At 35.8% G+C, this 19,538-nt stretch overlaps 1 protein-coding gene and 1 pseudogene across 7 annotated transcripts; one reads left to right on the top strand and one right to left on the bottom strand.

Moving 5' to 3' along the window:
• The first annotated feature begins 315 nt into the window (after positions 1-315).
• Positions 316-2,899, top strand: LOC129873985 (laccase-11-like; annotated as a pseudogene).
• Positions 2,900-3,436: 537 nt separating this feature from the next.
• LOC129874027 (phosphopantetheine adenylyltransferase) lies at positions 3,437-19,125 on the bottom strand. 7 transcript variants are annotated; one of them, XM_055949244.1, is made up of 8 exons: positions 19,030-19,125; positions 18,838-18,942; positions 6,915-7,087; positions 6,736-6,807; positions 4,886-4,945; positions 4,409-4,503; positions 3,914-3,983; positions 3,437-3,803 (listed from the first exon to the last, which is right to left on the bottom strand). In XM_055949244.1, exons 3-8 carry the CDS (start codon positions 7,023-7,025, stop codon positions 3,627-3,629), a joined length of 585 nt encoding a protein of 194 aa, XP_055805219.1. In that variant the 5' UTR covers positions 7,026-7,087; positions 18,838-18,942; positions 19,030-19,125; the 3' UTR covers positions 3,437-3,626. The 7 variants fall into 7 exon arrangements, with proteins under 7 accessions (XP_055805219.1, XP_055805220.1, XP_055805222.1 ...); XM_055949245.1 differs by adding an exon at positions 7,457-7,521 and having other exon boundaries at positions 18,838-19,116; XM_055949247.1 differs by lacking the exons at positions 18,838-18,942; positions 19,030-19,125 and adding exons at positions 7,457-7,521; positions 9,468-9,597.
• Between the last annotated feature and the right edge of the window lie 413 nt (positions 19,126-19,538).

The following is a 19,538-nucleotide window of genomic DNA, read 5'->3' as shown; positions in this document are numbered from 1 at the left end:
GTTAACATGCACCTCTTTTACAATGGGACCATACAAACTAACTAGTTAACATAACTACTACTCTTTAATTCAAATGGTAAAGTTCATGCTCTACCTGGTGGATTAATTTGGTTTGTCTTATAAAATGTCTCTTCCAGTATTTTGCTTACAAGTTTTGCCCATTGAAATCCCTTTTCTACCAAATCTCTGTTACAACCTACTCTGCCTTCAACAAACTGAACATAAACTAAATTGCCTTTGCCTCAGCCATAAATAGGCCATACTTTCATCAATGTCTTATCCATTTTCAAACAGTTGTTTGAGAGTTTCAACTTAATGGCTAACCAGACAACCTTCTTTAAACTTCTAATCTTCCTTGTCTATGGAGTTCGTTGGTTTAGTTGTCAACCTGCTGAGGCTGCCATAAAGAAATACCAATTCGACCTTAGTGCCTAGTTCCTGTTTTCCTTGATTCATAGCTAATATATTTGTCTCAGGCTTTATTCATCATGTACAAGTTTTTGTGTTTTGCAGATTCAAGTAGCAAATGTGAGCAGATTGTGCCATGCAAAACCAATGGTTACAGTTAATGGGACATTTCCAGGGCCTACAATTTACGCTAAAGAAGGAGATAGAGTTCAAATCAATGTTACTAACCACGCTCAATATAACATGTCCATCCACTGGTGAGAACTTAACTCTTCAAAATCTGTCTTATTTCAGGTTCTCAAGCAAATGTATATGCATGTTAACCATTGCAGGCATGGATTGAAACAATATCGTAATGGTTGGGCAGATGGACCCGCTTATATAATTCAATACCCTATCAAGACAGAAAATAGCTATGTCTATGACTTCAACGTAACAGGACAAAGAGGTACCTTGTGGTGGCATGCACATATTTTTTGGCTAAGGGCGCCATTGTGATACTGCCATCACAAGGAACCCCCTTTCCTTTCCTTCAACCAGATAGGGAAGAAGTAATTGTACTAGGTCAGTTTTAGTACTCGTAAATATATACATAGAATTTTGAGCCTTGAAATGTACTTTATTCTGAAGATTTCCTCTGCCAAAGCATGAATCAAGATGGTACTATTTCTGTTCATTATGATGCAGGAGAATGGTTGAATGCAGATGTTGAACAAGTGGAGAACCAAAGGAAATGCATTAGGTTTACCTCCTAATATGTCTGATGCGCATACAATCAATGGAAAGCCAGGGCCACTTTTTCCATGTTCCGAAAAATGTAAGAGATTGATATTGCTTCAGCTTATCAATTTCATATCAGACTATTTATATGTTCTTTTTTTTACTTCAATAACAATATTTTGATGTTTTATTTTATGTCGCGCAATACACCGGGTACTGACTATAAGTTTCAAATTTCTTTGGCAGATACCTTTGCCATGGAAGTAGAATAGAAAAAGGGAAGACTTACCTGATGAGAATTGTCAGTGCTGCACTCAATGATGAGCTCTTTTTTACCATTGCAAGTTTTCATTCTGTACATGCCAGATCATGAATTAGTCACTGCTTCCAATTTCCAAAAAAAAAATACCAATTGTGTCGAACTTTCCATTTTTGGAATAGTTACGGAATCTCCATGAATAGGATCAAACCTTATTCCATGGTATTTACATGAAAATCATACTTTAACTGTGGTGGAAATTGATGCAGTCTATACAAAACCATTTTCCTCTATACAAAACCATTTTCCACAGAGGCCATTCTGATAGCACCAGGACAGACAACAAATGTTTTGGTCCGTGCCAACCAAATCCCCGGAAGATACTTCATGGCTGCTAGGCCTTTCATGGACGCTCCGGTCCCAGTAGACAACAAGACTGCAACTGCAATATTCCAGTACAAGGGCATCCCAAAAACTGTTCTCCCTAAACTTCCTGACTTGCCTGTTCCTAATGACACAGAATTTGCATTGAGCTATGACAAGAAGCTCAGGAGCCTAAATTCATCTAAATATCCAGCAAATGTTCCACTAAATGTTGATCGAAACCTCTTCTACACCATCGGTCTAGGAATCAATGCTTGTCCCACTTGTGTAAATGGAACTCGGTTTTCAGCTCCTCTAAATAACATATCCTTTGTCATGCCACAAACTGCACTTCTTCAAGCTCATTACTTCAACATTAAGGGTGTGTACACTACAGATTTCCCCGACAAGCCTCCTACTCCTTTCAATTATACAGGGGCTCCTCTTACAGCAAATCTCAGGACAACTCGAGGCACAAGTCTTGGTGAAATTGCCTTCAATTCTACAGTAGAGTTAGTAATCCAAGACACCAACTTGTTGACAGTAGAATCACATCCTTTCCACCTCCATGGTTACAACTTCTTTGTCGTTGGAACTGGCATTGGAAACTTTGATCCCAAGAAAGATCCTGCAAAATACAACTTAATTGATCCTCCTGAAAGAAACACAGTCGGTGTTCCTACTGGTGGTTGGACTGCTATCCGGTTCAGAGCTGACAATCCAGGTACCTAATTTTCTACTAAGTTTAAGGTTGTTGCAACTTTCATAATGCCTTTCTGACATGTAGTTGCAATTTTCTTTCTATGAAGGGGTTTGGTTTTTCCACTGTCATTTGGAGTTGCACACTGGCTGGAGACTTAAAACAGCATGCATGGTGGAAAATGGACCAGGATCAGATCACAATGTTCTCCCTCCACCAAAGGATCTTCCACAATGCTAATTTCACAACGCATTCTTTTATCTACAGATTGATTTCATGTCACGTTTTCAGTTCACTTTTATTCCTCATAATGCTACAAATGAGTGAGGCAATTCTAAGGACCATAAACATTTGAGACTTGTTTAGGGAATGTCCTAATCAAGGAAGGGAATTTCAGTCAAGTAATTTAACAGGATTCAATTGTATCTGTTTGGAACAAGAGTTATAATAAAGGCACTTATAAAAGATGTGAGGATTGTTGTTTTCTTCTATCATCTATTCTTGAACTGGCATGATCAAGTTAAATTGCTTCATATCGTCTACTGGTAACTTGATAGTCTTACTGCAGTATTCGCCTCAATAAACATCAAAAAGCACAGATGAAAAAGAAACTACAATATTCAGATTTCTAACATGACAAATCACATCCAGTAGTTCAGCGTGTCAATTCTGGTTAACCACAGCAATCTTATAATATCAGAAAGCAATACATCTTTCATCTTTTGCATAAGATAAATAATCCTCAAGTAAGATCTTCCTGTAATTATCAAAATTTTGAGACATTTTAGAATTACGTCCAAATCCCCAATAAAGTTTTTCTACACTTATCAGAATTATGAGTTTTCATTACTTAAGATAATGATCAATGAAATACTTTCTCGTTTGGTATAAGAAGAACTAGGCATTAGGAATTTTCTGTTCAACATTTCTAACTAGCTCTCAGTACATCAGAAAAGAGTGGAAAGAAAGCAAGGAGTAGGCATGGATCAATTTAAACACATTTTATAGATTTACAAGTAACTGTGAAAACAACTCCAGTATGATTCTGAAGAGATTATTGTTTTCCAAGACAATTTCACATCTATGATGGCTACAGTGTTTCCTTGTGAATCCTAACAACAAATTGAAATAAAACAAAGTGAAACTCCTTTGAACGAGTATAGACAAGAAAAAGTTTTAACTCTGACTTTCGGGATTGTGGTCCCTGAGCTTCTCAGCTTCAATTGTTTGGTCTCTGAGCTTCACAGCTTCAAGTTCTTGGTCCCTGAGCTTCCCAGCTTCAAGTTTTCTCAAAGCAGTAGAACTCAGTTTGTCTCCACTTGATTCTTCAGAGACTAGATCTACAACTTCGATCTGCACAACATTTTCAACATGCAATTTCATAGTTGACAAAACAAAATAAATGATAGAAAGCCGAATACAGTAGCCCAAAGAACACTGTTCTTTGGAGGAATGAGTCAGACCTTTAGCTGCGAGAGTCCTTTTTCAGCCCTCTTTCTATTAACAGACAGTCCACCGGGCAATGTCTCCTTGCTATCACACAAGAACTAATTAGCAACCTTAAGTATCTAGTAAAGTAATACACTAGCCATTTCAAAAAAAAAAAAAAGAAGCAGCACTGAAGTATTTTTGAGAAATTACAACTTGCTATTACCGTCAAATTATGCTTCACTAAATTTGGTAATGAAAAAAATGAGTACCGCTAGAGCTTGGCTCTTAAGACTCAAGATTTCAAAACTTAAGTTTCATATTGCTGCAAGGAAACTCTTAAAGCAATACACATAAATCAATAATTTGTAGAAAGAACTTGGTGATGAGATACGAAAGTAAAATTCTGTCAACAACCCATAGTAGCCTCTGGGTATAAGAGAATGATGTCGAAGTCGAAGCCTTAATGGGAAAAAGGAGAAAGAGATCTAAATCAATAGAAGCAGAGATGTAAAGAATTCTTTACGCACCTGACGACAATGGCCTCCAAATTCCCATCGACGATTGACGGACCATAGGGATCCACTATTGGTTCTACTTCCACTATCAGCTCAGGTTTTATAGACTGGATGTACGGTTTGCAGCAAGGAACATGTCATTTTCATCACAATACAAGTAGGAAAAGCATTCTACATGCTGGATGATGTGATGTGGGTTTGATGGTGCACTAATTTGCTTCTGAATCAAACTCTTGTATGCTACTGACAGTAAAAGCATCAGCTACAGCATACTTTTCTAAACCAAATCCTTTTAGAAAGAAAAAACATTTGTTGCTCTAGGAAAGATTCACATCGAAACAGAAAAAGATTGCACATACTCCATTCAAACCCACCATCTCAGCTGGACCAGTATAGAAGGATCTTCCTATGACATTCAAGATCAAATTATACTTGCCAAACCAGTAGATAGAAGAATACATGAACATAAAATTTTGAGCTTCAAAGTACCTTGATGTAATCTTCAACATGTTTCATTCTCAGCTCAATTGGCTCTATCAGATCAGCATACTGCCAAAGGAAGACAAATACGTAAGCACTGCATAAAAAGATAAGATGGACGGAAGACAACAAAAAGTTACAAATGGAGTTGAACATCGAAACTTAACACTGATAGAGTAAGAGGGTTGGACTCATCTGAAAACATAAGATGATATAGTACTTCAAACTCAAAAGCCCATCCTTATCGGAAAAATCAAGTACGGGATTTGACAACTTGGCTCATCAAATGTCCAGAGAAACAATTATGAACAAGCTTTTAAAGGCCTAGAAATTTATTTACGCCACTTCCAAGGATACAATGTTAAACTATTTAGATAATTTTTTTGCTAATCCTATTAAGATAAAAGATAAGGTAGAAAGAAATATTTGGCTGATGGTAACCTAGTGATGCAACTAGAACATTGGGCCACAGGACATGAGCAAAATGTGAGAGCATAGAGAGATGTTCCGTGAAGTGTATCCTGTAAAGGTGTGTAAATAACAAACTTCTCAGCAATGTCATTTAAGAAAATTGAAGATGGTATCAAGACGATAACTTGGTACTGTAGCCAGTATCATCTTTTTGTATTTACTTCAAAAGCATCATAAGTTGATAAGTAGTTTAATCCGGTACAAGGCCCCTGCTATACCCCAAATAACTGGCAAAAGTCTAAATACATAGGAAGAATGCCCAGAACTGAATGGGGCTCACCAAAAGACCGAAGGAGGAGGGAGATGATACTCGTTTCCCAACAACAAGAAAACAATTCAAGGACTACAAAATTCGAAAGAGAAATATATAAAGACAACTTGGCATAATATGCAATATATCTTCGACTAACACAATAGACTACGAGATCAAAATGTGATAAACTGGAAACATATGCATTCACAGTGGAAGTAATGCTGATTCTACTTACACCACACTTTACTGTGGGAAATTAACAAAGCATCAAGAAAACAGAGCCGATGTGAATGAGCATATTGAGTTACACATGATAAACATATATGTCGCTATCCTGACATAGCATGTGAAACCCAATAAGAGAAGGTGCAACACTTGCCTCACTAGCTCATTACAACTTTTAGTATTATTATCATTATTAGAACTCAGAGGTCATCAGGACTTATCCTTTTTCTTTTTCTTTATTTGTGGAAATTTTTTTCCTTTTATACATCAAATTCTGTATATCCATAGCATGCATAGCACTGACCATGAAAATTGAAATTTAAAAATCAGTAAAACACAAACAACAAAAAAGGTGGAAGAAACCTCCAGAGATGGACATCAGGACATGAGCCGACTATACTCTTTATCTATTTTAAGTCATATTTCCAAGTTGAAGATTTTAGAAATGAAGAATCTCCAATCTTCTTTAGATTCCCAAAATAGTGAAGTAACCTATTCTCATATATCTTACATCATGCAAGGTAAGGTGGCGTAAAATAGGCCCTTGTGGTTGGGCCCTTCCCCGGACCCTGCGCATAGTGGGAGTTTTAGTGCACCGGACTGCCCTTTTTTTTCTTACATCATGCTCTATCCAAAATTCTCAATTTATTTGTGAAATTTTCCAGAACCACATATAAAAGACCACTATGCTGCAATTTTCTTCAAAAGATTTTACGCAATCTACACATGTTACCTTTGCAAGAGGGGAAAAAACAAAGAATAAATAAAAGATGCCATTTTTCATTTTCTTCTGGCCCCAACAGGCCCCTTATGCTTGAATTTGTACTGTAAAAGAAATTGTACAAGCAATTTCAAAGCTTCCTTATTCCAATTTCAACAAACTAAATACAGAGTATAAACATGAAAATACCTGTTTCTTAGTCAACATTGGACCATCGCAAACTCCAATGACAATTCGATTCTTAGCCAATACCGCAGCCGACTACCAGAAAAAAAAAAAAAAAGAGAACCCTCACTTATTAGTAAGTAGAAAAGATTGTTCCTTTTGATGAATGAGATTATTAAGGGAGAAAAGGGTATCGGAAAAACCTTAAGAAAAAGGCGGTGACCATCGTGTAAACGATCAAAAGTACCTCCAAGAACGACGGCAATGTAGGAATTAGGTGGAGATAAGGTGGACTTGGGGTTTGCTTCCTCCATTACTGCCTTCTGCTTCTTCTCATGATGGTTGCCTCTATTTATTTATTTGAAAAGCTTGTCTACTGTTTCAGAAAATATGTGTATTAGTCCCTAAGCTATAATTTTTGGCACTTTACCACATACTCTTAACACTATTCACATTCTCTGTTATACTTGAACTATCATATGTCACGCCCCAAGCCAAGAGGGGCAGACAAGAACCCTATGAGCACATGTTATACAATTGATCTGTACTAAGTGGAGAGAATTACTATTCATAAGACGATATTAAAGGACTATACATAAACATTATTGTCCATCTAGCCACACAACTACAATAAACAATTGAGACTATTACTACACATGATAATTTTACACTGTCCACGAAGCCTCTAATAGAATCTGTAACAATACACTGACATCCATTTGCTCCAGATAAGAAGGGAGCTCACCAACTACTTTGCTGAATATGTAGTGGGTTCCTAACATGGAAGTCTGCTAGCCTGTAAACCTGGTACTGCATTTACAGAATGCAGCGCCCCCGAACATAAACATATGAAACATGTACTGGTATGTAAAGCAGACAGAATAACAGGTAGGCACGTACGGATGATCATATAAATCAGATTTGAAAACGAAAAACTTATGAGCGTACAAGTAACAAATATACAATATAGAATTGTAACCTATATACTAGTCTTATTAGCATATCATACTCCAAAGTGCTAATGATGAACAATCAGAAACTTTAGTATGAAATTATAACTCAGGAGTCAGGAATAACTTTATTAGCTTAACATATAATGTGTAATACCTTGTTTGTTATTTTAGGTCACCTAATAGTTTGCCTAGGTGGTGTCCTGTGGCAATTTTAATACAAATGATCATATGATGGCCTACCAAAGGCAGTCTGTCAAATGTATGGCATGTGTTGCATAAATACTCATGATTGTGATTTCATACACATATTTAAACGAGGTCTGACACAAGGTGCGCCCTTTGTAGGCTCGCATATGAGGATCTTGCCCGCAGGCCATATGTGCCGCATATTAGCTCGAGTCAGGGGAACCAGTGCATGGCATTCCAGCTGACTCCAAATGCAAATGATGCCACAAGGGCGGGTACGCCACAATCTTTGGGCTCACTATAATGGTCATTAGTCTGGTCTCAATCCTGTGCACAGAATCACGTCGCGCGTGGATGTAAGTAAAACCTATGAATACCCTCCCCTCGATAAGGGTAGATGTTATCAAGTGATGCCTTCAAGGCCTATGACAAGTAGATTACGATAAAATCATTTTGCCTCTCAAGTATAATATTTGTATAACACTTGGCTTCTTTTTATCTGTGTTGTTCGTTATTTGCTTTTCCATATCGCTTTGAACTTCTTAGCCTTATCTGACCTCTTTTTATGCTTCTATTGAACCGAGGGTCTCTCAGAAACAGCCGTCTTACCTTGGTAGGAGTAAGGTCTGCGTATACTTTATCCTCCCCAGACCCCACGTTGTGGGATTTCACTGGGTTGTTGTTGTTGTTGTGTTGTTGTTGGCTTCTTTAATCATGATATCTAATTATGACAGCGGTAGTTCTTAGTTTTATTTTATGCCTATATTGCCAATGAAATCAAATATACAAGTGAAACTGTGCTATGGCCATATATTCTTATTTATAACACGTGACAGGTATACCATATGACTTGTAAAAATTTTGAGTAAAGACACTTGCGATCATGCAAAACATTATGAGTGCTCAACTCGAATGAGTAATATGAATATTGTGACTTCAATAAATAGACGTATTGTGAAGACAAGAAAGTTCAAGTGGGACGAGAATATAGATATTTTGACCATATTAGACATATATTCATGTGTTTGACATATAGAGAATGAAGGATATATTCACATATATCAAGTAAACTATATCGACTCTTTTAGGTGAAACAAGTGACTAATTAAGGTTGTGCCTTAACGGCGGAGAAGGTTTTAGCTTTACATACCTTTGGTACCTTCCTTGCTAATGGTAGTACCACAAGTCTCCAACAACTCGACCTACGGGGGTGTAGGCTTTACATAGACCGCTATTACCTTTTATCATCCAATAGGCAACAAATTTACTACAAAAATAATATATACGTTCATCAATAACCCGTAGGTTCATCTAATAATTTACCCCAATGTTCTTCACTTATGTTTAAACCCAATCAAATTCCTTAACAATAATTTGGAGCAAATTCTTAATTTTTTTAACTTACAAAGTTCGATATTAAATCTGCCCCATCAATAGAAACACCCGAAAACTCCACCTTTATCATAATTTCATCTTTTCCCCTTTTCAAGAACCCTAATTAATAAGACCCATTTCAAGAGCTAGTATGAAATTCAAATCAAGTGATGACTACCACTTTATAGTATCTCCCAAATATGTAATCTATAATTGAATTCGAGTATGGGGTAGAGATATTACCTAATTGAAATCAAATTTCAACTTGAACTTTTGATAAATTTCCACAAGTCTTGAATAATGATGGATAGTTGTCTATGAGATATGGCCACTGTACGCCCCTTATTCCTGAGAATTATTGATCAACTTTTGCGTTCTCACGTGAATCCTCTGAAGAAGTGAGGCAGAAAGTACTTACGGGTTATTTCCCTTTGCTGGAAAGATTTCCCAAGGGAGAGTGCCATTTTCCCAAGGGAGAGAGTGCCTTTCTTTGGTCTCCCTTTTGTTATTTACTTTACCTAGACTTTAATAGGAAAATAATAACGACCCACTTACCAAGTATTGATATGTTAAATGAGGGTCACTTAATTTCCTTTTTTCCAGCAATCCATAAAATGCACAAATGCACACTAACAACCAAATAAAACATTATACTTACTTAATACTTGCACACGGTATAGTAGTGAATTAGGAAAAATCCTCACATAGACATCTTTGTATACCTCTTTTATTACTTTCAAATCACTATTTGTATTTCCTCTCAAACTTCGTAAATATCAATCTATTTATACCTCTATGAGGTTGACTTAAAGATCATTAATTTGGTATGTAGTGCACCACATAACCCTTCCTAGATTAGGATTTATACTAGTCTAAAGTATAAAAATTAAATTTGGATTTTTTTTTGAGGCGCTACATCCTCCCCCACTTAGGATCATTCGTCCTCGAATGATTCTTGTAACTTACTTCGAGTATTTATGAAATCACCCAGTCAACTTCCATTTCACTTCACCCATCTTAAGGCCTTAAAATTTGGCTCTCTTGAAATTTCCAAAAATTTGGTAGAGTTTCCTTTGAAAATAGGCCTATCGAAAACCTGTCAGCTAGCCAGAACACATACATATAAACTTCACAGAGCGTCACAACTATTATTATACTTAATAAATATTATACGAGACTCCACTTTGCCTTATACTCGTACAAAAGTTATAACAAATACAGAAGTTTACCCTTTATTCTGCATCTGGAAGCTGCATCCATGTAAGACTCTATAATCATAGGCGTTACAATAAATAGAATACATGACAGATACGAATGGAGCTCCTCGTGGCCCTATACTTTTACAAGATGTCTTATGAAAAGGACCATACTTACTGCACCGAAATAACTCACCTGAGTAGTACAACTAGGGGTGTTCATGGTTCGGTTTGGGTCGGTTATTGATTAAAATCATAACCAAACCAATTTAATCGGTTTTTAAATGTCTAAAATCATAACCAAACCAAATAAAATAATAACCACCGGTTTGGTTATTGTCGATTGGGTTCGATTTGGTTCGGTTATTCGGTTATAACTAGCCGGGACAATTCAAATATTCTCTCCCTACATTCTTCAAATTTCTTATGAATCTCTTTTTTCCTCACGACCCACAAAGGCGAACATTGTTGTATATTGAGGGAAAGACATGCTGATGGCAAATAAGGTGGACCAAACTTGCAACGCAGTTTAGATTTAAAAGAACAAGTCAAACAGAGGTTCCAAAATACAAACAACTTTGTCAATTAAAATGAAAAAATTACATATTTAAACTAAACTAACTATAGAATCCATAATATAATCAAAAGTTGGGCTTGGATTGTTGGACTTGGACATATGCTGCTTAGTGCTTACGCCTTATTAGAATTTAGAGTTGGGCTTGGATTGTTGAACTTGGACATATTCTTTTAAGACATGGGCCTTAAAAATAAGTAGATTAATAATTAAAAGGTATAAAATATCTTTAATTATTTATGAAAAGCTAATATTATACATATAAATAATTATAAATTTTATGTATATAATTATCGGTTTGGTTCGGTTATTTATTCGGTTATTTTTTACTATAACTATAACCAAACCAAATATTATCGATATTTCAAATTTAAAACCAAACCAAACCAAATGTCGGTTTTTTATTCGGTTTGGTTAAATTTTCGGTTTGGTTTTGGTTTTAACCAAAACGGTGAATAGCCCTAAGTACAACTGAGAGTCAGAGATAGAAAACACAAATTACATCCTTTGATCGTTGGCGTAGTGTAGATATTTGGAATGCCAAGTACAACATAGCTAGCTCTGGAAGTTAACTTACCTCTTAAGCCATTGGGTCGATCTCTAAATGCTATTTTAAGGTTCCTATACCAAGGGCTCAACTGGTGGTTATTCCTTCTTTTTTTCTTAACAAATGACTTGGGTTCTTGACAATCTCTTGGACAATCGAATGGGACACCTTTCTTTACCTTTGCATTCGGATGACTAACCCTATCCTTCTACTCAAGAAGATATATGTAAAGGCAAATAACATTCAAACAATTAAGTCATATAGAAATTATAGCACATAGGAAATTACGCACGAAGAATACGTAATTATGTAAACATGTAAGTCACAAAGAAGGGGCTTTGATCTATAAATGTGTAAATCTAATACACATGTAAATTCATGAACTAGTGAACTATAGGAGGATGTATATGAACATGTAAACCATAAAATAGCATGCAAACAAGTAAACCATAAAGCAAATGAATTATGATGTGAAGCCTATCATATGATTTCATAAACAAATAAGCTATAAGAAAATACTTAATACATGAACTTTTAAATCGAAAATATATAACATATAAGTAAATTAATTGTGATACATATATACATTATAAAAGCCCCTCATACATGGGCTCTAAAATCATAAAAATATAACACAAATGCAACTTAATAATAAAATTTGGGCGTGTAAATTTATGACTTTCTGACAAATATATCGATATCTTATAAGCAAATAATGTATATTACCTGAGCAAATAGACTTACTATATTTTTAAAAATGCAAGCTATGAGACATATAATACATAAATAACTATACCATGAGCAAGATGACACAAATACAAATAATTTTCAAAGTCTATGATTCATAATCAATATTTTATGATGTAGATGACATAAGGATAAGTGATTTGTGATGCCTATAACATGTAAGCGAATAACCTATGACGCTTATGACATGCGGACCAAAACTCACATTATGTATGCATATAATTTGTATCAAAATGTTTCAGGAAACAACTAACATAAATATACAAATAATTTTAGAAATTATGCAACACGCAAATAACCATTTTATGAAGCATTTTACAGATACACGCATTTTTTTAATAATATATGTAACATATAAACACGGATTCACGTAACATACAACCTATAAGTAAATGATCTAAAATACATATAACACATAAACAATTAGTTCTCGAAACATGTAGCATACGGATGAATACTTTATAAAACACATAGCATGTAAACACTTTCTTTAAAGAAAACATAGAGAATATAAACAAATAATTTATGTAGCTTACGGACAACCATCTAGCCTATACATATCATATAAACAATGATTCAAATAATATGTAGCCTATAAACAAAAGATCTATGATACCAATAACATGTACATAATTAACTCCTGAACAACATATAACTAGTAGGCTTATGAAAATAAGTAGTAGATAAATAATTAAGTTATAAAATGTATAACACGTATAAAATTCATACGTAAGTGAGCTATATTATATACATATAAGGTTTATGATAACGTAATCCTATAGGCATCTAATGCCTTTGTAAACTATGAAACATCTTGTAGGTTCATCTAGTCGCAACTTAAATACGAGCATATTGTTGTTAGTTCTAGATTAAAAAGGGATAATCCTACTTATATACTTCTCTACTTTGGTTCGGAACTTTTAAAGCCGATCTGTCCTTTAGCACTTGAAAGCTCTTTCCACATTTTTTCCAATCTCAAGAACTGACTACTCTTTATATCAATCTAGTATTGAAGCAAAGGTGGAGAAAATCTTTTACAAGCTTCCTAACTAGAGTGGCCAATTGAAATGACTTCTGTTTTCATGTCATCACGTAATACATTCCCAGGCTCAATATCTGATGGCCTCTGTAGATATTAATGAGCAGATGAATAAGCAGGGTGCTAAAAATGTTTAAACCAGAGAACTCTTGTGTACCACATACTTATGGAGTCATCTCGTGACCCCTTTGTGATATCTGAAGATTATCCACCTTTGGTTTCTTTCATAACCTCTAGTCTAACTATGCCTGGTGGATATGCCCTGATTGTATAACTAATAAGGGTGATCCAAACCCCTTCTCTTTAATCGGGCTATGATTAGCGAGCTTACTTTGAACACGTATCATGTGAACAGAGAAACCTGGACATCCCTCACATAAGGAAGTGATTTAATAAGCTTCATTAATATATATCTTATGAAATTTTTAGTCAGCTGACGGTAATCTAATAAACTTCATATATACACTGTCTCTCCTCTTACTAGGGTGATGTACATGCTTTCCTGAGCACCACACTGAATCAATATATCCTTTATAAAGAAGATTAACTAATTATCTTACCAATTGCATCTGTTATCTAAACTGGGTACTGAAACATACATGGATGCTAATGTCACTTCTCGTAGTATGGCATCACTGATCACTGAAACTATACAATCATTCTCCTACCACTTCCTTCTCTAAATTTCATACGAGCCATACCTTAGCTAGGAGTTCTATTCGATGTGCGTACTTAATCTATGTTATTCCGATATCATTTTTTTTCTATACCTTAATTGTAACAATTATCTTCTTCTAAGCAATTAATCAATAGTATGTATCAATAATATGTCTTCCGCTACTCTAAGCACGTCTGATAAATCTTAATTATGTCTAACTCTTCGATATTTTTTGACTCTAATCTTTGATCGCATACTGATCCCCTTCTTACCTAAAATAGATATTCTTATACAAATTGAAATCCTTATCCCCGATCTTGCTAGCCATAAGAGGACTCACACAAGTTGCCTAGTTGGGATAATCAATTATACGTATTCTATAATAATTATCTATGTGTTCACCTTGAATAATATCTGATAAAGCACCTAAGCTTTCTCGGTCAAATAGAAGAATCTCTAGTTACATTAGTGTGACACATTTACCTTATAATCCAGGTTACTATCATACTATAGACTTATAAGGAGCCGATTCAACTACCCATATTCCTAATATATAACAACAACAACATACCCAATGAAGCCCCACAAGTGAGGTCTGGGGAGGGTAGAGTGTACGCAGACCTTACCACTACCTCATAGAGATAGAAAGGTTGTTTCCGAAAGACCCTCATATTCCTAATATATACATAATCCTAAAGGTCTTGTGGATATCACTAGGAAAGTATTAACATGCTCTGAGGTTTATATCCTACCAATACAGGAGGGATCTTAGAAGTCGACTATATTCGTCTAAAATCATTGTATCGAAAATGTCATTTCTCGTCTCTTTATATGAACAACCCTTAACTGAATAATCATATAAGTAATTCCTCCTTCAGTCCTGCTCTGATAACCTAGGGATAACAAAAATGCAACTATAATTATAGAGTTCAACTGAATCTCTACATGACATTTATTCTGTAAGCAACTACGAACTGGAAGGGTCAAACTCACCGGGCTATCTTGAGTCCTAGTCTGAGTCTCATGGCTAGGGGTCTTAGCTGGAAATTGCCTTTTGGCGCTGCTAGTATTTGGCCCATTGATCTGATTTGAGGTTGCCTTTAATAGGTAGAATTTGTATGACAATTAAGCAGAGTGTGAATCAAAAGTAACTCCTTATGACATGGCTCGGTCGCACGATCTAGATCATGCAAGAATGTCGGAGTTCCTAAATGCCAAAGCAGTTCCCCCATTATAAATGTGGTGCACAACACATCCATAAGTGAGAATCTACAAGACACAGCTTCGTAGATTCCCTGAGACACCTTTAACCTAGTGCTTTGATACCACTTTTGTCACGCCCCAAGCCAAGAGGAGCGGACAAGAACCCTATGAGCACGTGTTATACAATTGACCTGTACTAGGTGGAGAGAATTACTACTCATAAGACGATATTAAAGGACTATACATAAACATTATTTTCCATCTAGCCGCACAATTACAATAAACAATTGAGACTTACTACACATGATAATTTTACACTGTCCACGAATCCTCTAATAGAATCTTGTAACTATACACTGACATCCATTTGCTCCAGATAAGAAGGGAGCTCACCAACTACTTTGCTGAATATGTAGTGGGTTCTTAACATGGAAGTTTGCTAGCCTGTAAACCTAGTAATGCATTTACAGAATGCAGCGCCCCCGAACATAAGGATGTCAGTACATATAAAACATGTACTCATATGTAAAGCAGACAGAATATCAGGAAGGAACGTACGGATGATCATATAAATCAGATTTGAAAACGAAAGACTTATGAGCGTACAAGTAACAAATATACAATATAGAATTGTAACATATATACTAGTCTTATCAGCATATCATACTCCAGAGTGCTAATGATGAACAACTATGGATGGACAATCAGAAACTTTAATATGAAATTATAACTTAGGAATAACTTTATTAGCTAAATATATAATGCATTATACAACAACAACAACAACATACCCAGTGAAATCCCACTAAGTGGAGTCTGGGGAGGGTAGAGTGTACGCAGACCTTACCACTACCTCGTGGGGGTAGAGAAGCTGTTTTCGAAAGATCCTCAACTCAAGTGCATCAAATCCAAGTAAAAGAAGAGGAAAACAATGAAGAAAGCAACGTATAAAGTACAACATTTAATAAGAAAAATAGTGTACAATCGACAAAAGAAGCAATAACAAGAAAATAATGTGGGAAGTGAAATGCTATAGACAAAATATGGCTATAGATAACAAAAACAAGAACTACAAGTGTATGTCTAGTACTACTACAAGCACTAACAAATCAAAACCCTCGCAAGGAAAAACAACACTCTACCCCTACTAACGTTCTACCCTAATACGCGACCTCCACTTCTTCCTATCTAGAGTCATGTCCTCAGTAATATGAAGTTATGTCATGTCCTGTCTAATCACCTCTTTCCAACACTTATTCGGCCTACCTCTGTCCCCTGCGTACCCTCTACAATCAAGAAGAAACAGAAATTAACAGAAAGAAAGGATCGACAATCCAAGGGAGAAAAGATTGAACTCATAATTGGATCCATAACAAGAAAAATCCAAATTGGGTTCATTAAAAAGATAAAAGGGATATTCCCTATACACTCACCAAAAGGAGTATCATACTCATTCATCAAAATCTAGACTAAGGAGAATTAAGTCATTAACCACAAACTATGCAGCTCTTTATAGTAGCTACTAATGCTTATTACAAAAAGGGCCAAATGGGCTTTGATTGTTGATTGTAAAACTAATCTTCATTCTTGACCTCTTATAGACCTTTACCTTGATATCAAATTGTAAGGGTTCCAAATTGTGAGTGCTAGGCAGAGATGTATCAGGAGGTAAGAAGCTTTAACATTGAAAGTCTCCTCAGCATCTTTTAGACCTTGAGAAGTCTTCTCCAAAGTCTTGACGAAATCAAGAGCTCTCTCAAGTTCCTAATCATTCAAGAATCTTCCAAAAGTGATATTCCATCCTTGATGTCCCCAAACTGCTTCTGGTTTTGCTTCAGGTAGTGGGGAAATGCTAAAAAAATATGGAAACAGATCAAGAGAACCATGTGTTGACCAGTTATCAGTCCGAGAAAGTTTTTCCTTCCATTCCCCCCACCCCTCCACCACTCCTTTATAGTGGTATTAGCAGCCAAGGAATTCCAGTAGTCTGCTAATTTCTAAACCCCAAACCCATAAGGATTGTTGACAATTCTTGAGCACCAATGTCCATACCGATCATACTTGAGACAAATGAGCCTTCTCCACAAGGCATTAACCTCCACGTTATACCTCCATAGCTATTTCATAAGTAACCTTTGGTTGGTACCTTGAGATTCTTTATGCACAAACCTCCTTTCTTCTTACTGTGATAAGTGTGTTCCGAATAACCAAACGGATAGCTTTATTTTCTTTGTTTCCTTGCCATATGAAGTTCATCCTTAATGCATTGTTTATTTTCCTCACTTTGCAAGGTAAAAGGAACAAAGACATGACATAGGTAGGAAGTGCATCAAGTACACTGTTCACTAATATCACTCTTCCTCCCATAGATAAATACTGGCTCTTCCAGATTGCTAATCTTTTTTCACATCTTTCAAGTACCCTATTCCAGATTTCATGAGCTTTAGCTTTGGAGACCAAGGACAACCCTGGATAAGTAGTTGGTAGTGAGACCACCTCACAGCCCAAAGATGCTGCTAGAACCTGGATATAAAAAATCTCTTTAACTGGGAATAGCATGCTCTTAACATGAAGCTCAGAAACTTCTTCAAATATGATTTGAATAAGCCTTAGGTGTTTAAAGTGATTTGCTTTAGCATCACAAAAGACCAATGAGTCGTATGCATTGAGGAAAGGAGTGATATCCATATTGTCACCCTCCCTATTAGAAGCTTTAAATCCTTTCAGCCATCCTTCTCTTTTAGATAATGGTGTTACACAAATTAGGCAATTCTAGTGGACAAGGACTTGTTGTAAATAAACAACTGTGAAACCATAGATACATAGGGCTAAGAGCATGGTCTCTCATACAATTTATGATTTGTCTGTAACTTATCTCCTCACAAGGCACCAGAAAAGCATTTAGAATCCTCGGCCCAGGATTTTTACCTCATTGACAGCAGGTTACACTCTTTAGAATCCTAGACCCCAACGTTTTTGCCTCACGAACATTGATTAAATCCCTTCATCATTGATCCCCAGTAAATCTTGCACGGGTGTTCTCTAACTTGTATGATTTGGCCGACTGAAATCTATGTTTTCCCCCTCCTCCCACACTCAGCTAGAATGCCAGGGTCCAGTGATACCCTGCCCCGTACACAGGTATTTGTGTAGGAGTAACATTACACTATTTGTAGTCACGTCCCACATCAACTAACCTATCAAATCGTCTGCATATTAGCTATACATCAATTAACTATTCCAAATCTAAATTAGTCGAGGTCAACTATATGTATCAGCTTATATCCATTCTGCTCAATTTAGACGCTTGCCTGGTAGGCAGATCCCAACAAACTCAAAGTTCAGTTGGGCTAGTTTACGTTGGCCGTCAACCTACTAAACCTTCCTCCTTTATCCGGATTTAAAATTGGCAAACTCACATAGGTAGAGTCGATCGCCAACTCACCCGCGAAAGATTCAAGAAATTGTCTGTTAGCATCTACTGTCGTATCTTTAGGTTAATTGGAGTTACAATTTTTCAAGAACCCTAATTAATAAGACCCATTTCAAGAGCTAGTATGAAATTCAAATCATGTGATGACTACCACTTTATAGTACCTCCCAAATATGTAATCTATAATTGAATTCGAGTATGGAGTAGAGAAATTACCTAATTGAAATCAAATTTCAACTTGAACTCTTGATAAATTTCCACAATTCTTGAATAATGATCGATAGTTGTTTATGAGATATGGCCACTGTACGCCCCTTGTTCCTGAGAATGATGGATAGTTGTCAATAGATATGGCCACAGTATAGTAGTGCACTTAGGAAAAATCCTCACGTCAACATCTTTGAATACCTCTTTTATTACTTTCATTCAAATCACTATTTCTATTTCCTCTATGACTTCTTAAATATCAATCTATTTATGCCGCTAGGAGATTGATTTAAAAGATTATTAATTTGGGGTCAAACCGCACCTTAAAGTTGGCATAAAATTTCTTAAGTGCACTTGAGAAATGGAGAAAAAGAGAAAATAAAATTAAAAATGGCTAAATAAAATCTTTCACGCGCTAGTGTTGAGTGTATCACACTCACTTTGCCATGTCAGTAAAAAGTGTCAAAATGATACAGTGAACCCTATATAAGGTATCTAAAGTGAACATCGTCCAATTAAGGTGTCTAAGTGAAATTTGATACCAATTTTAAGGAGTCACCGATGGATTTGGCCTTAATTTGATATATGGTGCACCACATAACCCTTCCTAGATTAGGATTTATATTCATCTAAAGTATAAAAATTAAATTCGATTTTTTTAGGCGCTATCTCATGCGTGTGAGTTTCCTATTTGTACTATTATTTAGGAG

This window comes from Solanum dulcamara, chromosome 11, assembly GCF_947179165.1.
Source record: "Solanum dulcamara chromosome 11, daSolDulc1.2, whole genome shotgun sequence".
NCBI classification, from domain to species: Eukaryota; Viridiplantae; Streptophyta; class Magnoliopsida; order Solanales; family Solanaceae; genus Solanum; species Solanum dulcamara.
The sequence above is the reverse complement of the archived record's forward strand: the minus strand, read 5'-3'. Positions and strand labels throughout refer to the sequence as shown.